Consider the following 20501-nt stretch of genomic DNA (forward strand, 5'->3'; position numbering starts at 1 on the left):
AAATTTTTGAAACGAGACTTTCTTCACCAGGTACGTCTTAGATCCGATCTTTGACATATAAATAAATTTAAACACGAAAAGTTCTGCCTAGGATTGTTATTATCTTTCGCTGCGTGTTACGAACACATATATGTAATCTAACATTGTTCTCTAAGGCTGAGATGCCAAATCCACCTTGTTGGTGGTCCTTCTCCTTTTTGCCGGCGGCAGGCGGTACGAACATCCTCCTATATCTTAAGGAGAGGCCGGTGGTGACCTCTCTAGGAGGTGTTGGTTCCGGGGATCCATTAGATAATATGAAGCTTGATTTTTGAGAAATAGGGTCTTTTCTTAAAAGGGTGAGGAAGATAACTAAAACTCAGAGAGGTTTAAAACTTAAATGCCTGAGAAGGGTGAGAAGACAAGAAACAAGGCTTCCTCCTCTTTTTATAGCAGTCCAAACGACGCAGCCCTAAGCGCCGATTACAATCGGGTGTGGCCACGTGTCAGTTGCATTAAACGGAAGCAATGTCAAGCTCGAGTACTTGAAAGGACGCCTGACAGGGATGTCACGTCTTTTTGCTTCACCCTTCCCAAGGAGCATTGAATTTAACTTGAAGGGAATAAAACCCAGGCACGTACTATTCTAGTAGATCGAGGGTATATCACGACCCTATGGCCATACGATGGTGATACTATTTGAACACCGTCTTTTTCTTCGCGAAAATGCTCTCTCGAGGATTGCAAAAAAAATTTCGAGGTCCGAAGGGGCATATCAAGACCAGTTCAAATTCGATGTGCCATAGTTTGCTACTAAAGGAATAAAAGAAAGGAATACAAAGTACTTTTTATTCAAACTTAGCAAGGGTAATTACAAACCGAGGCATATCCTTGAACGATAAAAACAAAATGGCAAGAAAAGCAATCAGGATAGCACAAACAAAAAGGCAAATGCATTTAACTTCTACACTGCGGCCATTGAAATTAGGGGTGCTTATCGGTGGATCGGGTATTTAATTACGTTTAACCGTTCGGCTTATCGGTTATCGAATTATAAATATAGTAATCCGCTAGCCATCTAATAAGATAATGGGCAGATTGGTATCGGATTAACGATTATCAGATGGTTTATCGGCTAAACCAAATAATTTTTTTTGAACAATCAACAAATCCTTTAACATAAGCATGCATTAACTCACCCAACACTTTTAATTAAAATATTACACGGGACTTGTCACTTTTAGCTTGACAGTAATTCTAAAAGCTACTGCATATTAGCACATTTTGATGTGATTATATTAAAATTTAAAAGATGTTTCTTCTTCCTTTATTGTAATTTGGAAATGGAGATTTTATGGTGCAGATGTGATGATAATAAGATAATTATTTTCGTGTTGTAATTTAAACAGCCAAATGCATAGTTCAAACTGTCTCGGTTAGTTTTTGAACAATGATGATCATCAGCATTGTTATCTACAAAGTTAATACTATGGCCCAGAGAGGAATTCAATTCATGTCCACTCATAATTCATGAAAAGCCAGAAATGACTGCCGTTAGGCATTAGCTACAAACATCAGGCAGTTCTATTATTCTATGTTACAATTTTGCACGCATTTGCGACTGTTTTCGTTTAAAGAATGTTCAAATTCAACGGGTAGTATGTTGGCAACAATATCATCCAGTGTCTAAATTCTAAGCATAGTAAGATGACATGTCGATGCTTTCATACTAATTTCGGATTCAAATTCAAAACTCTGTCTTGTTAATCTAATTGTATTTTTGAAGAGTCTGTCTTCCAATCTAGTACGTACAAAAATTACTAATAAGGGTAAAAATGTAAATATAAAATTTTTAACGGGTTAACAGTTTACCTGATAAGAAAATTGAGTAATCCGTCATCAAACTGTTAAGCTGTTAAGTATAAAATTTCAATTCATTCACCATTCATTACCCCGATAATCCGATACCAATAAGCCAATAAGTCATTGATTCGATTCGGTTAACAGTTTTGGTTCGATTTTGAACTGCCCTAATTGAAATGGCACCATCAATGGTCCCCACCCGGAGGGAAGGGAGACTGTGGATCTTGAGGTACGGTCCCAATTGAAGAAGGGTAGGAAGATGATGGGCCACCCCAAGAGTTCGAAGGGCCAGGACTCGAGCTAGGAGGTACTCCTTTGATGTCTTCCACTGAAAAGCCAGCAAATTCTACATCCTTCGGAAGTCCTCCCTCGGGTGCGTCCATATTAAGAGTGAGTTTGGCTTCCTCCATAGCTCGCCTTGGATTTTAATTTCTTTTTCCTAATCAAGGATCCCCGCACGGGCGCCCTCCAATGTTTTACGCCAGCTCTGATTGTAGCTTCAACTTATCAAGCTCAGGCCATGCTATCCTTCTCTCCCGGTAGCCTGTTCACCTCGACCTGTTGAGTATCGTTTGAGTCCTTCCATGACCCATGGGTCTGCTCAAGATATAATGCACGCAACTTGGCTCGAGCTAGGTTTTATGTCAGTGTTGCATCAACATCGACTTACTGGTTTGCTTGCTCTTCTTTCTCAGCTATAGATGCCTCCAAATTCTCGACCCTACAACTATGTGTTGTTCCCGTCTTCTCGATCTCCCTCTTCAGCTCCTTCAGATCATCCTTGGTCAAACGGGCTAATAGCTAGTAGGTTTCCTTGTCCGAGAGTGCCTCTACAAAACGAGCTTCCTAATCTTTAACATTATTTCTCAATCCTTCTATGGTTCTTTCATAAAAAGAGAACCTATCCTTGATCCGAATCGATATCAAGTTCGTCTGCACGAAAGCAATTTGACCTTACATACAAGTTAAGCAAAGAAGAAGAAAAAAGACAAGGCTGAAAACATTACCTGAAGGGTGCACTGAAGCACATAGTTTGCCAACATGGTTATGGATTGGGAAGATATCTCATGCATTTCTAAGGGAACTATTAACCCTTCTAGCCTCATCGTCCCTTCACCAGAACAGTTCAAGAGATTGATCTTTTTCAGTAACTTAATAAAAATCATACGGATACCGGCACTCGTCGAAGAACCGGTAAGGAGAGGGCATGGAGCTGAAGGATCTAGTAGGTGTAGGCAAGCCGGTCTTCCGGTGGGATCATCTTCAGTGATTCCTTTCCCCCGATCTATGTGTAGAATCTCGCTTCTCACTGGCTCAGAACAAGGGGGCTCCATACCCTCGTCCTATATCACTATGGGAGTAGTATCTTGGGGGTGCTCAATTTGAAGGGTAACTCGGAGAATACCTCGAACACCATCAGGCTTTTTATGAAAGTCCGACCTTGTTCTTTTTTTAGGAGGCCTACCAAAATGGGAGCTGGCGAGTCTGACCTTCTTTTTAAGGCAGACAACTGCTTGACCCTTTTCCTTGAGAAAATCAAAGGAAGCGGAGAGAAAGATTAACACTTATAGAGTAGCCTTCCTTAGAGGGATACGTAAAGAAGAAGAAGAAAAAATGACGCCAAAGCACGAAATCCTATGAACGTAAAAGTAAAACGTGCTTAACATGGTCCTTATCCCTCCATCCTGAAGCTTGCGATATGAATCTCCGTGACCTCTCCACTATCGGAGAGGCTGCCATGATATTTTTGACCCACTCCTTAATGTCTGAGATGCTCTCCGAGCTACCAGCGTGGCTAAAAAGAAGGTATAAGGAAAATCAAAAGAATGACTTTAAAAAAGGAGAGAAAAGAAAACTATAATCCAATCTAAAGGAAGGACTTACGTTTGTCATTCCAAGTCTCCAAAATAAGCCCGTCCTCGGGTTGAATCAACTACCAAGTAGGGACTGCAATATATCGGACGAACCAACCCCTGTCATGGTCATCCTCTGAGTTCACAAGAGTTCATGTGCCCCAACTCACCATCGTGATGATGCTCCCTCTAAATGGAGTTGGAGCGAAAAGGTTGTAAAAATTTCGAAAGAGAGAAGTCGACGTCAGCCACACTCACTAAAAAGCGAAAGTCGGTCACGAGCCTCTAGAAATTCGGCCCAACTTGACCCAAGCACATATAAAAATGGTGACAATAATCTAGGATCACGGGACCAATCGGGGGTTCGAATCCAAAGGTAAATGGATAAGCATACACTAAGGAAAAATCATGCTTGTGGCTGAAAATTCTTTTCGTTCGCTTGAGGGATGTGAACAGTGATACGGTCACCCCAGCGTCAGTCACATAGAATTAAGGGGAGATGTTCTTCATGAACAACATACTCTATTTTATCAACATTAGAACTCCCAAATTGTCCAGACGCTCATGCTTCAACGTCTCCATCGAAATCCAAGTGTTTGGGGAGAACCTCCAGGACCGAGGGCTCGGAACTTTGCTTCCCTTTCCCGCCTTTATGAGATTTGGAAGCTTTCTTCTTCTTCTTCCTCTTAGAAAGGGCAACAAAGTTAACGCCCCACAGAAGCAACACATACATGTAGGAACACATTTAGCTATAGGCGTAGAGAGAGATTGTCCTTCTAGGGAAGGTTTAAATCTTGGGAATCCAAGAGGATAGTGAAAGAGGAACTGAGAAACGAAGGAAAGAATCAAAGAGAGGATTACTGAAGCAAGAATGAAGATGATAAACGGAAGACTTCTAAACTAATGAGGAGGCCCACATCTTGGTATATATAGGCGGAAACTCTTCGTTTTATAACCGCCAAAATCGAGAAAGGTTTCTGTCATAAGTAGTCATTATTGCCTAGGGATCTATAATAGATGAAAGAACCAATAAAAGGCAGCCACGTGTCCTGGAACCTTATATATGGACTGTGCACCAGTTACGTCAATCATAAAAGCAACGCTATAATTGAAATTCCTTGTTAAAGAAGGACTCTAAGCAAGATTGAATCCTATAAAAGGATTACCAGTTATGGAGCACTTCTCGTCGAGTCACCCGATAAGTGGGTGGGGGGGGGGGGGATTGACTATATTGGTAAAATTTACCTTTTCCACATGGCATGCTAAGAAAATTCCATGCGGCAAATAAGACTAGAAAATGGAGATAAATGAAGAGATGCTACCAGGTTCGACAACCCTTTGATCCAGAAGCTTTGGTATCATAGGGTCAAGTATTCGAAAAGATGAACGTATATATCCGGAGACCTTGTCAACCGCGCTTAGAAATTGTGGCCATCGGACATTACACTGAGGTTGTTACCATTATCAGTAATCTCATTCTCCACTACCCAATTCTCTGGCGTGCTGGCTTAAAGCTCGGAGCGGCAACGCCTCCCCTACGACTAGAAGTACCACTCCGGCACCTCGAGAGAGTGGAATTGAAAAATAGAAAAAACATTCACTAGAAAGTTATAAGTGATCTTTTTTATTTAACTTTGTTCTCAAGTTTTGTTCAGCATCGTAGAGATTGCTAGCACTGTAGCTGATACAACCAATCGAGGCTTGCTTCTAATAAGAAATTCTTTTAATCTTTTCCTTTACTTTATTTCATTCGTTATTTACAATTGTTGCTTTACAAGTTCGAATTTTGGATTAAATCGATTGCTAGAGGCCTAAACATATAAATTTAATTGTTTTTTCCAAAATCAGATTTTGGGTCAAACAAGTGTAACAATTTTTCAAAATTCTATTGTAATTTGAGAAATAGTTGCTAGGTGTTTTAGGGGCAATGGAGCTGGAGAATTTTTGTGAAGTTGAATTATTATAGGAGGAGGGTTTGTTTGGAATTGAAGGTAGCAGTAGAAAAGTGGTAATGCTGTGTGTGTGAGGGAGAGAGAGGGGGTAGGAAGAAAGTGGTGGAGAAGACCATAGATAATTGGTCAGGTAGGTTTTGATTAAATGGGGAGGATGTTTAAAAGGGGGATTTACATCTATATTCAGTTTTTGGATCACTATTGTACTCACTTTGCATAAAAATTTACATGTCAACCTACTTTAGGATAAAATTCAAACTTATCGGGTTTGAAGTTGAAAAAAATAATTTAGTCTGAAATGCAATGCACTTAAGGTCAATTAAGTCTAAAGTGTAAAAATTACACTTAAGATGCACTTAAGACCAAATAGATTTGAACTGTAACAAATATTTTCATATACTTAATGCCAAATAGGTCTGAAGTGAAAAAAATTACATTTAAGATGTACTTAAAGTCAAATAGGTCTGAAGTGCAAATTGCCCATAGACAGAAACTTGTTCTTCAAATTTCAGCAATTCAACACAGGATTTAACGCCTAAATCTACTCCAGATAAGCTTAAATTTGAAACATAACCTCCAAATATAATAAAGAACAAACCTCAGTCATCAATTTGTCAAAACAACAATAAATCTAATAAATTTATTTTGCAATTAAGAAGAAAAAGAAGAAATCTTAAGCAATAGCAAAGAAAGGAGCCACAACAGCTCACTAAAACCTGCTCATAAATACCATGTAAATACATCGTCACTTTTATTTTCACAGCCAAGAAGAAGAAGAAGAAGAAGAAAAAGGAGGTAGAAAAGACATGAAGTTGTCTATACTTTGGATACTAGTTAATTTTTTTTTAAAAGTGGATACAAGTTTAATGTAAGTGACCAAATAGGACGCCCAGTAAAATTTTTTTGTTTAAAATTGAGCCTTGGCCAGCCACGTGTCATTATAAAATTGAGATCGGGCTATTAAATAGGTGTGGACAAATATGATTGAAAGTATAATGGTAGAGATTCAAATATTCAAAAAGTAAAATAGAGGGTAGTTATGACTTGTTTTTAATATTGCAATAGTAAATGTGACCATTTCCATTTGTGATATCCAAATTGGTGTAAACAATAATTATGTTTTAGTTCAAACAAGTTGAGTCAGTTGTATGAATCTTTTTTTTCTCTTTTTAAGCTCAATTCATGTCATAATCATATCAAAGTAAATATAAAGTTAAATTAAAAAATAAATTAAGTATATATAATTGTAATAACAATAATATTAGAAGCTCTTTATTAACTTTAGAACCTATTCCTAACTAATAGGTATCATCTAAATGGATTTTTTTTCCAATTTAATGTATCCTATATTTGGCTAATTAGTCTGCATTAATTCCAAGAACTTATAGTTCTTTCAAGACATCTTCCTAAATTGATGTAAGATATATTTATATAATTAGGTCAATTAAACATAATTATATGTAATTTTATTTAATGCCATTGATTCTACTCTAGAGTAGAGCAGATGGTATAGCAGGTTAACCTATCTTGGCAGAGTAAAAAAATCATTACACTTTTGGTGGATATAACATAAGTCCCACCCAAATTATTTCTATATTAGTTTATAAATTATATTTTTTTGAAATAGAATGAGCTTGCAGCCTTTAAGTCCTTAACTTCATCTTACAAATTTCAATCTTCTAAAAAATTCCTTCATTATTTGCGGCTCATACCCCCTTCCGAACAACCCATATGCTTGTCTATGTGCTATTTTTCAACTATTAGTTAGAATCCACATATCCCTTTATCCTTTTCAGTCTAATTACATGGGGTGTTCTTTAGGGCTTACGGATTTTCCTTCAATTTTGCTGGAGGTCGTGTTTCTGTCTATAATTTTTGGTATTAGAGTTTTGGTGAGAGTGGGTATTCTATACATGTTTTCTTCATCTATTTGAAAGCCTTAAAATACCAAAAATCACAAGAATCTGAAAAATACAAGAAGAAACACCAAAGCGAAATATGCAGAACAAGCAGGCAAAGTGTAGGCATGACGTGCCTAAAGAGTGGTAAATATTTTTTTATTTGTTCATTTAAATCAAATATTCTGAGTTCGAATTTATAGAATGGAAAAAATCTTACTAGGGATTATTTTCTCCTTTATTAAATCCTACGTAATATGAATTTGTATCAGTCGGTCCAGTAAGTTCAAATATCGAATAATTAGACAAACCAAAAAAAAAAAAAATATCCATCACAATCTCATTTAAGGCAATGTTCAACCTTCACTCCCCAAAGAGCAAGAAGACATCTTTCAAATGGGGTGTGTTTTGCATATATGAAAGCTACACTCTCTTACTCCAATAATTCAACAACCAAAGAATCAGAATCTCAGAGCTATATTAACCCATTCTTTTTTTTTTTTTGGCCTCAGGGGTAGGACAAAAATTTACCACTACACATAAATATTTTTAAGTTACTATTTGTACAGTAAAAAATTTTTAGGGTACGTTAGGAAAATTGTATTTTTTTTTTTAAAAAAGAAGCTCTTTGCTCCCTCAAATTTAAATGTCATGTCAAACAGAGTATAGTGAGATTAGCCTATTACATATTTTTTTCCCAAACAAATTCTCCACCTTCTCTTTTACTAAAAATCTTCCCCTTACTATTCCTTTCTCCATGTTTTCCAAATATATAGTATTATATTATTTTGGTGCTCATCTTTTTAACTTCAATAAATATTTTAATGCTGAATTAAACATTAGATATTTATCGGATCAGATATTTATTTGAGTTTGGCACATCTTGTTCTACCAACGGACACAACCACTGGTTGTTGATTCGGTCGAATTCAATAGCTTTTATTCAAACTCTGTATTTTTATTAAAAAATTCAATGAATATGTATAAATTATTACTTTAGAACCCAATAACTTAAAAGAATTATAGTCCCGAACCCATAATATTCAAATCCTAGCCCCGCCCTGTGTGTCTTAACACATTTTGTCAAACTGTTGGCTATGACAGATCATATCGTAATTCATTACCTATTTATGAAGATAGAAGCACATAGCGAATTTGATGTCTAAATTTTGATATACTTATATACTCCTATATATATGAGAAGTATGAACAGTTAACCTGAACGGTCTTATGGAAAGATTCTTACAACCACAAATAAGTTAAAGATGGTGTTATTATTTTATATTTTGGATTTAATTGACCCGTTGGTTTTTCCGCAACTAGAAGTATCTGAAGAAAAGAAGTTTAAATCTCATCATCCAGTAATCAAAACAAAACAACATGCATGCATATTGGATGTAACCGAGGCAGAAACTATAGTAATAAGATAAGATCAAGTTAAATACTACTATATTATTTATACATATATATTAAATCTTGAATATTCTTAGCCAAATTCCTGCATTCATCATTGCTTTATGTTACAAAATATTTTGACAATGCAAGCTGGGACACAACTTAATTGATGTAGGCATAATGATCTACTGTGCCAAAGCACTTGTGTTGTATACAAGTAGTGCACCTCCTGCAAGAATGCCAGCCAACGTGACAGCCCAAATGGCTAAGCCAGTGGTACCTGCAATTTTCAATTATACTGACTACATTATTTAGGAAAGAAATGAAAGCTTGGTTATTTTATTGTTAGAATTAAAAATATTAATAATAATAATTGAAGTCATACCGCCAACGTAGACATCGCCACTCGGGGACCATTCATCTGGGTTATAGATAGGACTGCATTTTAATCAAAGTATTTATATGAATTATTGCTTCATTTTTAGAGTAATCTATGGGGTATCATTATCTACTATTGGGAATATAATCAGAATCACCAACCTGTATCCGTCAACATTAGCTCCATATTTGTTCACGAATTGATAAACACCCTTTCCCTGCACATAGCCACCATTTTAATATGACTACATGTGATAGTAACTTTATTACTCCATATTTAGTAACTTTATTACTCCATAATAGTTTTTTCATCAATACGTAAAGATCTCATAAAGTTTTTCTACTTCTACACCATTCCTTTAATTACATAATCCTAACAATTGCTTTACATAAACAAATTAGTTTTCTACACAATCTTCTTGAAAATTCAGATATGATTTTCCTAATGATCATGTTAGATTTAAGTGTCAGCCAATGCTACCGGGAACTGAGGAAAACAAAAAAAGGGGGAGGGGGAGGTGCCATCGAACAAATGCAATCACCAAGAAACAGTGTCTATCTTTTTCAAAGACGCCTCGACTTGAGCTTTATTGGTTCTAAATGCTTTATTGGTTCTAAATTCTAGGGTAGCAGTAACATTAAGGGTTAGTAACTGTGTTTTGAATATAAATCTTTTTCGCATATTTAATGTTTCTTAATATAAATAAACAAAGTTATTGGGATTGACCGAGGTAACATTCTTGCTCCGTTTTCCCATGTGGTCACGATTTTTTATTAATTTAAAAGATAAAATGTGCATGAGATGTTATGTAGAGAAAGAGTGTCAAGTATAGGAACAAACCTTTGCCCTACGGCCCGAGGCATCAACACCATCTTCCAAGTTCATGCCTCCATTAATTCCTAATTAATTTACACACCAATTGTCATATCAATCAGCAAAATATTTTTTTGCATAATATTCTAAGTATCTCTTTCAGATGTATTCACAGTAATCAAAAGGAAAAACCACACTGAAAGACTCTACCAAGGAAAATAAAAAATAAGAATCTATATATTGTAAAAGGACAGCCTAATCTAAAAGTCTAAAACGCTGGACAAAATGAAGAGTGAAAATGGAAACATGCAGGGCCAAATATACCAAAACTGTAGTTGATTGGGAATGTATCTGGTATGACAAAGCTCATTTTGCAAAAATAAAAAATAAAAAAAGAAAGAAAATTCAGCAATAAAGTCATTTTCGAGTGTTTAATTTCCTCGTAAGAGTAAGAGAGCAAATAACTTTCCTAAATGTCATTAATTACTCCAACTAGTATATATAGACATTTTAGTACCAAATATATTTTCCAAAAACGTCTAAAATAGTATTATCTCTGTTTTAATTTATGTGAACCTGTTTGATTGGGCACAAAATTTAAGAAAAAATGAATTTTTTTTGAAATTTGTGATCCTAAACAAGTCAAAAAGGGTCCAAAATATTTGTGTGATTATAAAAGTTTCTTATTAGGGTAAAATTGTAAGTTTAAATAAAATTATTACCAAATTTAAAAAGGAATAATTCTTTTTAAAATAGACAAAAAAAATAGGTAGCTCACATAACTGGAACAAAGAGTATATTTTTCGTAAAAAATGATTTTCGTGCTGAACACACTAGAAGTTAGACAGACGGACCATAAGGCTTGTCGGTCTTGATCTTCTTGCCACCACTGGCCTCAACTCTGAAGCTGGAGGATGAAGACCTTCCTAGTGATGGCAGGCCACGCGCTGCTCTCTTTTCCACAGTGAAGGGAGAGGGCTTGAGACTAAATGAACTCCTCACCGCACTAACTGCCATCACTAATTACTTACTCTTCTTCTGCTGTTTCTACTCTTAGCTACTAAATGTTTCATCCAATTTGCTGCATGATCCTTTTAATAATATTTGTGAAAGGCCCCACAAATTGGTCTTCTTTTACACGTCGCATTTCTCCTGTCGATATCATATTACCAACATTATCAAAATTGCAATTTGTATAGCACTCTCTAACATCTTCTACAAACTTCTAGCTAGTTACCCGTCCTAAAGTAGTAGTCCACTTGGAACTCACTCATTGGTTGCCTTTAGGCACCTCCCTTTAATGGGGTAGAGAAAGTGATTGACCTATATTATCTCTTTCTTCGTCCACTCAAACTGAATATTTTTAAAAATAAACGTTTAAGAATTTTCAGAGTTAAATTATTGTACCTTACACTTTTTTTTACTAATTTTAGAGTAGTGCGTTACATGTGAATTTTCCATCTATCAATAAGAACATATATAGAATATAGAATAAAAATAAATTATGTATAGTAGCAATTGATTTCTAGGTAAATACAACATTCATTAAATAGAAAAATCAATATTACTACATTATGCAATAGTTAATTTAAAAGAACTTATTGCATGCAAATACGAAGAATTTAGGTAAGTTCGTTATATAGTATTTATAATTATGGATATTTATAAATAATAATATGTTATGTTGTTGTATCATATATCTAATATCTCTTTATAGACAATGTTTCTTGGTGTATGTTATTTGTTCTGTCATAATCAATAAACCTTTATTTATGAAATTGATATACCCCTTGAAAGTGCAACATATAGTTGTCCATGTGAGAAAATATGTTGTGGAAAGTACAATTCAACATTAGCCATGAATAGGCCGAAATGGTCTCGAGATGTAGGTCCCGGAATCCCAGCGACAAAGTCAAACTTCTTCTACAAACTTCTAGCTAGTTACCCGTCCTATAGTAGTAGTCCACTTGGAACTAACTCATTGGCTGTCTTTAGGCACTCCCCTTTAACGGGGTAGAGAAAGTGATTGACCTATATTATCGCTTTATTCGTCCACTCAAATTGAAAAAAATAATAAATAAACGTTTAAGAATTTTCGGAGTTAATTTATCATGCCACACACTTTTCTTTTAACTAATTTAAGAGTACGTGCATTGCACGTGAATTCTACGTCGATCAATAAAAAAGTATATAGAATATAGAATAAAAATGAATTATGTATAATAACAATTGATGTCGAAGTAAATACAACAATCATTCAAATAGAAAAGTCAATATTACTACATTCTGCAATAGTTAAATTTAAAGTAACTTACTGCATGCAAAGACGAAGACTTTAGGTAAGTTCGTTATATAGTATTTATAATTGTAACGATCCGACCGGTCGTTGTGAGCTTTAGCGTTCTGTTTAGTGGTTCGAGTTCTTGAGTGGCTTCATATTGTGTATTATGACTTGTGTGTATTTTTGATTGTTTTGGAATTTATTTGGATGAGTGATTCTCATTTTAGGAGCTTAAGTTGGAAATATAAACCGAGGTTTGATTTTTGTGAAAACGACTCCAGAACAGTGTTTTGATGGCTCTGATAGGTTCGTATTGTGCTTTTGGACTTGGGCGTATGCTCAGAATTAAATTCGAAAATCCCTAGGTTGATTTGGCACGTCTTGTTGAAAGTTGGCAATTTGAAGGTTTAGAAATTCCTTAGGTTTGACTATGGTTATCGGGTTCGAATTTTAATTTTGGGACTTAAAATAGGTTTGTTTGCTATTTAGAACTTGTTTGTAAATTTTGGCATCATTTCGTGTTGATTTGATAGGAATCGGGCTCGTGGTTGTGTTTTTTTGAAGTTCTTAAGTTTTAATGTAAATTTCATGCATTTTTTATGTCTGATTCATGGTTCTGGATGTTATTTTGATATTTTGATTACGCGAGCGAGTTTGTATGATATTTTTAGACTTGTAAGGATGTTTGATTTGGAGCCCCGAGGGCTCGGATGAGTTTCAGATGCATTTTGGAGTGGTTGAAGAGTTTTAGTTTTGCTGGTTTTTGAACTGGTGCTGCAGGTCTCGCAAATGCAAGATTTTTTTCACATTTGCTAGGTGGAAGTTTGATTTGCGAAGATCACTGGGGTCTGACAAAAGATATGAAAATAAGACTAAAATCTATATTTAAGATAATAGATAACAAGTACCAAGAGGGTTGAAAGGCTTAGAAGCTAAACAAATTGAAGAAAATAAGTTTTATTGAATGTCGAAAAGTTGGAAGTGTTATAACATGTACTTTTGGGGTGATTCTAGGGTTATTAACATTATAAGGAGGTTATGTTATGAGTTATTTTAGTCGTATGATAGTCGTATATTATGTTTTGAAGTCAAGCGAGTTATGGAACAAAAGTTGGCAAAGCTCATCAGAAGTTACATTTATAAATGTGTTGAACATTATTAGGTCAAATGTAGCTGAGCTTTTCTCCAAATACACTGGAAATTATGGGATGATCAACCCTCAAAATTGAAGTTCTATGAGTCTAGTTTCTAACGCATTAAACCGTTCGTCGATACGATAGCCGAGTAAAAAGATATTCACATTTTCGTGAGACCGCGCAAGCAACTCCCAATGGGACCCACTTAGGCAGTGGACAACCCTTGAACATTTTAAAGGGGTTGGACGGCTCATTTTTGGTCATTTTCGAGATAGTTATCAAACTCTCTCAACACTTCCCTAGCAGTTCTACAAGGTTCCAAGTCGAATCTAAGGTGGTTTTACCTAAACCTAGCCTCAAAAGTTAGCCTAAGTGAAGAAGAGAGTCTCTATGGTGTTGTGATATATTTAAGGGTGCTTGTAAGTTAAGAGAAGCTTTGCTTCGAGTTTTTTCTGATTATTTAAGGTATGTATAACACCCTATTTCTTGGGCTTAAGATTATCTATTAAGTTATTTGGATGAAGAATTACAAGATAGAACTTAAAGTTGTATAAGAAGCTGTTGTCTCTTTTTTGGACTATTTTGGAGTTGTGTATATGGCTTCATATGTATGGAAATCATGGGGAATAGCTTGGCTATAATGTTCTTATTGTTGTTATTCTTGTCAATATGTTGAGTATGTTGATGATGTTGTAAATATGAGAAGAAGCAACCACACAATACCTAGAAGTTGTCCATATTGTTATATCTTGTTAGGTTGTTTGATGTTACTTTTATGATGGATAAAAGGTTGGAATGTCATGTCAATATATATGTTTATATTTTGGACCTGTTGATGGTGTTGTAAGTATAGGGGGATGAGTAAAAGAGTTGGGATTTGGTTCCAATCCAAGCTTGCCGCTCGTCAGGTTAAATAGTAGTCTCGTTAGTGACATTTGTGCACTTGTTGTTATGTAGATTGATTGGTGTTGTTCGGATGTCAGGTGTGTTGTGGTGCTGAAGGTATATAGTTGAAGGTTTTATGTGTTCTTGTTGTTTTGATGGACTTGGGTAAAGCAAGGAAAACATGGGAGATGCTGTCCATTTTAATATAAAATAAGCTTGTCATTCGTTGTACGATAGTTGCATCATTCGTAGCTTAACAATAGTATTATTACTGTTTTTATATATTAAAGTGCGTCGAGATGAGTTCAACCTGGTCACTGGACAGACTGTGATAAGGTACATTAAGGCTATCCCTTCTTTCCTTTTGGCATGATCTTATGATACAAACGAAACGAGCAAACTTGGAACTTTCACAAATGATTCTATTCTTAGAAGTACTAGGGGTGCCTATGTTCTTGATTCCCCATGTGTCCTATTATTATATCGTTTGTTCATGGGTCTTAGAAAATACGTAAGTTGATAATGTTTTATTTTATGATATTAGCCGAATGCATATTGATCTTATGACATTTCAAGAGATCTTATATAATTACTTCTTTATGCATTGCATTCATTTATACATGTACATTGACCCATTATCAGATGGTGTTATATAAATGTAAATTATATGTATATGGGGTATGGGGAAAGGTTATGACACTATATACACACCACCGCCTGATCAACTAGTATACGTTGATGATTTCGCCCACTGAGGCCGATATGATATGATAGGATTCCTCAGAGGCTTGAGGATGTTATGTACGCATATACCTATGCATGATATTACATTTATACGTATATGTATGACACTATAAAAGCTTCATGATTCACTGAGCTATTTAGACTTACAGGTTGAGTCCTTTACTCCATGTTTCTTTCATGTCTTTTATGTACTGTTTTTCATGTCTTACATACTCGGTACTTTATTTGTACTGATGTCCCTTTTGCCTGGGGCCCTGGCCCGACCTTTATGAAGTTTATGTACTCTTAGATTCTTGTAGATAAATGGCATGTATATGGATGATTGTATGGCCTTGTCGGCCTATGTTTTGAGTGTATAAATGATCATTTCGGTCTTATAGGCCCGTATATCACGTGTATAAGTTTCTAGACCATGTTGGATTGTCCTATGTCTTGTGTTCTCTTATGTATAATTCTAGTTATCTTATGACGGCATTTTCGGCTCATTTACCCATAATAGTATGATAAGAAGAATACGTTACATTGGCACTTAGTTGAGTTAGGCACCAGGTGCTCGTCGCGGCCCTTTGGTTTGGGTCGTGACAGAAGCGGTATCAGAGCAGTTCTTTCCTAGGGAGTCTAGAAGTCGTGTCTAGTAGAGTCTTGTTTATGAGTGTATTGTGCACCACACTTATAAACAGGAGGCTACAGGGCATTTAGGACTGTAGTCTTTTTTCTTACTCTAGATCGTGTGGTAGAGCTTAGTTGTAAGAATTCAAACTCCTAAATTCTATTTTATTCGTAATGTAACGATACCTACATCTATAAAGATAGTTGGTAAGAGATTAGATATGGTTGTGGAAGAATTGAGCCAGATGAACTCGATTTTGCATCATGCTTATGATGAGTAAATGTGAGGTCTTCAGCAGATCATGTGTGTACTAAGACGTGTAAGTTTCTTGATAAGGAGTCCTAAGGCATAAATATCTAATCCACCTATATGGTAAAAAATAATAAGAGAATCAGAAGGTAAATACAAGTTTCAACAAGTAAAAGAAGCAAGGTGAAGAAGGGTACAAGGTACCCACTTAGAGATTATCAGTATTTGCAATTTATGCAGAGAAATATAAGCATTTTGAGTTACTTTCAACAGTAACAAAGATATATAAAATTGGCCACACCCATCTTAGTTATGCCCTATGGGAGCTAACAGTTATAGTTTAAGAGAAGAATGTGTCACGACCCCAAATCCAGACCCGGTCGTGATGATGCCTCTCGCGAAGACAAGACCAGTCGACACTTCCCATTTCATTTTTAAATAGTTAAACCATTAGAAATAAGTCTAAAGCATAATATAGAATCTTAAAGTAACAGATAAAAGCATAATTTTCGGAATACAACCCAACACAGCCTGATACCGGGGTGTTACTAGTCATGAACATCTATCAATCCTAATACAAGTTTGAAAAGTCTATTATAAGCTATTACAAAATGTATGATAAGAGATAGAAATGATAAAGGGGGAGAAACACCGGACTGAGGACGCCAAGCAGCTACCTCGTGGACTCCGAAGTCTGCAGGGAGCTCTCAACTCGCACTAGCAGGATCAGCATCGCCTGAATCTGCACACGGGGTGCAAGGAGTAAAGTGAGTACTCCAACTCAGTGAGTAATAACCATAAATAAAAACTGAAATCAGGAAATCACGTAAGACACATTACATGCTATAATGAAGCAGTAAAACCAGAAGAAACAGTGAAATAGTAAAGATACGAATAATCATTTAAGTTCAGCTTAAACTTCAGGAAATACCTTCTTAACAATTAAACAGATAATGACAGACAAATAAGAAAGATAAACACATAAAGGTTCGCCCCTCGGGCATAGTATCAACAAATCCATCCCTCGGGCAATATCTCGGAACAATACCAGCCCCTCAGGCTACATCTCACGTTATAATGTGTACCCGCGCTCACTGGAGGTGTGCAGACTCCTGAAATGGCCCCTTACGGCCCAAGCGCGATATAAAACCATCTCGTGGCATCATCACTAGGCTCTCGGCCTCATATTAACAAGCCACCTCGTGGCGTACATATCTCAGGCCCTTGGCCTCAAATCATGATTAGAGTTTCCTCACAACATAAGCCATCGACCTTACTCAGTCAAAAATCCTCACAAGTCACTCCGCTGTAGTAAAACATGATTCTCAGCCCAATTATCATTTAAAATCATTTAAGTGTTAAAACATAGTAAACATGGCTGATTATGAAAACAATGGAATTTAACATGACTCAGTTTAAGTATAAAGTCAAAACAGTGAGGAAATATCAATAAAAATCTCCTAAGGGTTCAAATAGTTGGCACGAGGCTCAAATATGGCATTTATCTCAAATAATGATGATAGCAAATAGATTTCAGTCAAATACGCGGTAAAATAGTCATTCGGGATGGACTAAGTCACAATCCCCAATAGTGCACGACCCTGTGCTCGTCATCAAGCGTGTGTGTCACCTCAATATAGCACAACGATGTGCAATCCGGGGTTTCATACCCTCAAAACATCATTTACAATCATTACTCACCTCAATACGGTCAAATTGCTAGCCCGCGACGCCTTTGCCCCTCGAATCAGCCTCCATTTGTGTCGAATCTATCTAAAATCAGAATCACGGCGTCAAAATATGCTAAGGGAACGAAGCCCAAGCAAAAATATTCAATTTACAACACAGATCCCGAAATTACCAAAACCCGACCCCTGGGCCCACGTCTCGAATTTCGATAAAATTCACATCAATGAATTCATTATCTCCCCATGAGTTCATACATATCAAAAGTACCAAAATCCGACCATAATAGGCCCCTCAAATCCTCAAGTCTAGGTCTCCATGGGCTTGGACTTGCTTTGATGATGAGTAGGCTTGTTGTGCTTTGGCCCTTCTGTGGGCTTTTATCGAGGAAAGCAGGCTTGATAGGGCCAAGTCTTCATTTGTAGGACTTTGATGGTTCATGTCATTCATGTAGGCTTGGGTCTTTCATTCGGGCCCTATTTTTTAACCCTTAAATTCCATTAATTATAGCTCTAATCCAAGAAATAATACCATATGAACGAGTTTTAGGTCCAAAATCCTTACCTCAATAAAGTTCCCTTGAAATCCCTCTTTAAAATCGTCCAAAAAGCTCCAAAGCCGACTTACAAATGGTTAAATAGCTCAAAAATCGCGAAGGAAACAATTTATACCTTCTGGCCCAGGCATTTTCGCATCTACGGCAATATACCTGCTTCTGCTGTACCGCATTTGCGGCCAAAGATCCGCTTCTGCGATTTTCACTTATTCTGGCCCGATCCGCATCTGCGATGCACCAGCCGCACCTGCGTCATCGCAAGTGTGGTCCATTATCCACTTCTGCCATTTCCTACCTCCCTAGCTCCATTCCGCTTCTGCGGCTCCCTTCCATGCATCTGCGAGATCGCACCTGCGGTCGCCAATCCGCACGTGCAGAAATACCAGAAGCAGAAAAAAATTTGTAGCTTCAACAAAATCTCAAACTCTTCGTCAACCGTCCGAAATCTCCTCGAAGCCCCCCGGACCTCAACCAAAACACTAACATATCCCAAAACCTTATTCAAACTTATACCAATCTTCAAAATACCTCAAACAACACCGAATCAACCAAAACACATCGAATTCAAGCCTAAGTTTCCAAAAATCTTCTGAATTCCGCTTTTGATAAAAAACCCAACCAAACCACGTCCGAATGACCTAAAATTTTGCACACACATCCCAAATGACACAATGAAACTACTGCAACTCTCATAATTCCATTCCGACCCCTATATCAAAATCTCGCCTACCAGTCGGAAATCGCCAAAATATCAACTTCGCCAATTCATGCCTAAATCTACTCCAAAGCTCCAAAACACATTCCGATCACGCTCCTAAGTCCCAAATCGCCTCCTGAAGCTATCCGAACCATTGGAACTCACATACTATCCCTCTAACACATAAGTCAACATCCGATTGACTTTTCCAACTGTGAGCACGTGATTTTTGCCCTACAAGAACTACTCCCAAAAATTCAAAATAAAATAGTTTTGTGTGGCTTGTGATTTATTTGTATTTGTCTGTGCATGTTTATTCTATTTTAATTAATGAAAAATACAAATAATATATGTGTTGCATTTGCATTTACGATTTAGTTTTGCAATTTAGGATTAATTAAACAGTAATTTGTTTTACGAAAATGAAAAATCGAAAAATAACGTACTTCGCATTTTTAGTGTCTAATGTCAAAATTGTGTGATTATCTTTGTATTTAATTTTATGTGATAATTATCATTGAGGGTTAATTAGTATTTTTCTAAGTTAATTTTGGCTTTACAATTTATTTTAGAATTTTTGGTAATTAGGAATTAAAAAGAAAATAAAAGAAAAAGAAGAAACAAGAGAAGAAGAGTTAAAAATCGGACTGGGCTGGTTTTTAAAAGAAAGGTTCTGGCCCAATGTCACACCCCAACCCAGGCCCAAACCGACTGGTCCAAGAGACCATACCAAACGACGTCGTTTCATCGCCAATTAATCTCGACCGTTCAATCATCCAATCCAACGGTCCAAGATTCCCCTCCCATAACCCGTCTCCAGCCCGACCCGCTTACCCCGAACCACACCTGCCCCAGTACTAATCCAAACGACACCGTTCCTCCTTAGAGAAGAGATCAAGGCCATTGATCGTGAATGATTCAACGGCCAAGATCCAATCCCCACCCCACTATATATTCCTAAAAGCCCCAACCCACGCCCAACCCGGCGACCTGAGGTCCGATGACCCTCAAATTCACATACCTGAACCTTCTAACCACCCTCAACACAAATCCCTACCCCTTTAACCTCGAATCATCCCGATTTGTTTCGAATCTTCAACCGAAGATTCGAGCAAAACCCTAGCTTACCCAATAGCCCCCAAACTCACACCCTGTGATCTTCTGGACCCCCTCACCATGAATCCTTAATCAATTCTTTTCAAATCATCGTGGGGCAGCTCGTATTCCAGATCGAAGTTAGGCAAGCCAAGTTCCATGAATTTTGAGTCAGAGACTGACTTTAGCCATGCTGTTTTCCTTCGAAAACACATGGTTAAAGTCCGTCTCGTCTTGAAAGTGGAAAGATCCTTGAGGTTTTTAATCGAGTTGTGATTCGGGTAAGTCTTTTACGTCTAGTTTTGATTGTTCACTCTTGCAGTTCTGTTTGTTTACTCTGTCCCTTCCTCTTCTATAAATTGGCATGAATTTCCCGTTTGAATTATGGTCAGTAGTCTAAGTTCCAATTTGGGCCAGTTTGCGAGTTGAA

General features: G+C 36.7%; 1 protein-coding gene and 1 long non-coding RNA gene across 2 annotated transcripts; both read right to left on the reverse strand.

Moving 5' to 3' along the window:
- Window positions 1–1885: 1885 nt before the first annotated feature.
- On the reverse strand, window positions 1886–4566 carry LOC104247066 (uncharacterized). The gene is made up of 3 exons (XR_716114.2): window positions 3727–4566; window positions 2850–3637; window positions 1886–2775 (listed from the first exon to the last, which is right to left on the reverse strand). It is a non-coding gene; the product is annotated as an uncharacterized lncRNA (long non-coding RNA).
- Window positions 4567–8977: 4411 nt separating this feature from the next.
- LOC104247067 (photosystem II 10 kDa polypeptide, chloroplastic-like) lies at window positions 8978–11203 on the reverse strand. Its single transcript, XM_009803013.1, has 5 exons — window positions 10987–11203; window positions 10160–10218; window positions 9481–9536; window positions 9326–9378; window positions 8978–9220 (listed from the first exon to the last, which is right to left on the reverse strand). The coding sequence occupies exons 1-5, from the start codon at window positions 11147–11149 to the stop codon at window positions 9126–9128; spliced, it is 426 nt and encodes a 141-aa protein (XP_009801315.1). The 5' UTR covers window positions 11150–11203; the 3' UTR covers window positions 8978–9125.
- Window positions 11204–20501: the final 9298 nt, after the last annotated feature.

This window comes from Nicotiana sylvestris, chromosome 6 (assembly GCF_000393655.2).
Source record: "Nicotiana sylvestris chromosome 6, ASM39365v2, whole genome shotgun sequence".
NCBI lineage: Eukaryota > Viridiplantae > Streptophyta > Magnoliopsida > Solanales > Solanaceae > Nicotiana > Nicotiana sylvestris.

Excerpts from the sequence above, each read along its gene's own strand:
- LOC104247067 (XM_009803013.1), bottom strand. The coding sequence starts at position 11,149 with ATGGCAGTTAGTGCGGTGAGGAGTTCATTTAGTCTCAAGCCCTCTCCC. Across the intron at positions 9,537-10,159 it reads CCTCGGGCCGTAGGGCAAAG|GGAAAGGGTGTTTATCAATT; the intron begins GTTTGTTCCTAT and ends GGCTATGTGCAG. Across the intron at positions 9,379-9,480 it reads GCTAATGTTGACGGATACAG|TCCTATCTATAACCCAGATG; the intron begins GTTGGTGATTCT and ends ATTAAAATGCAG.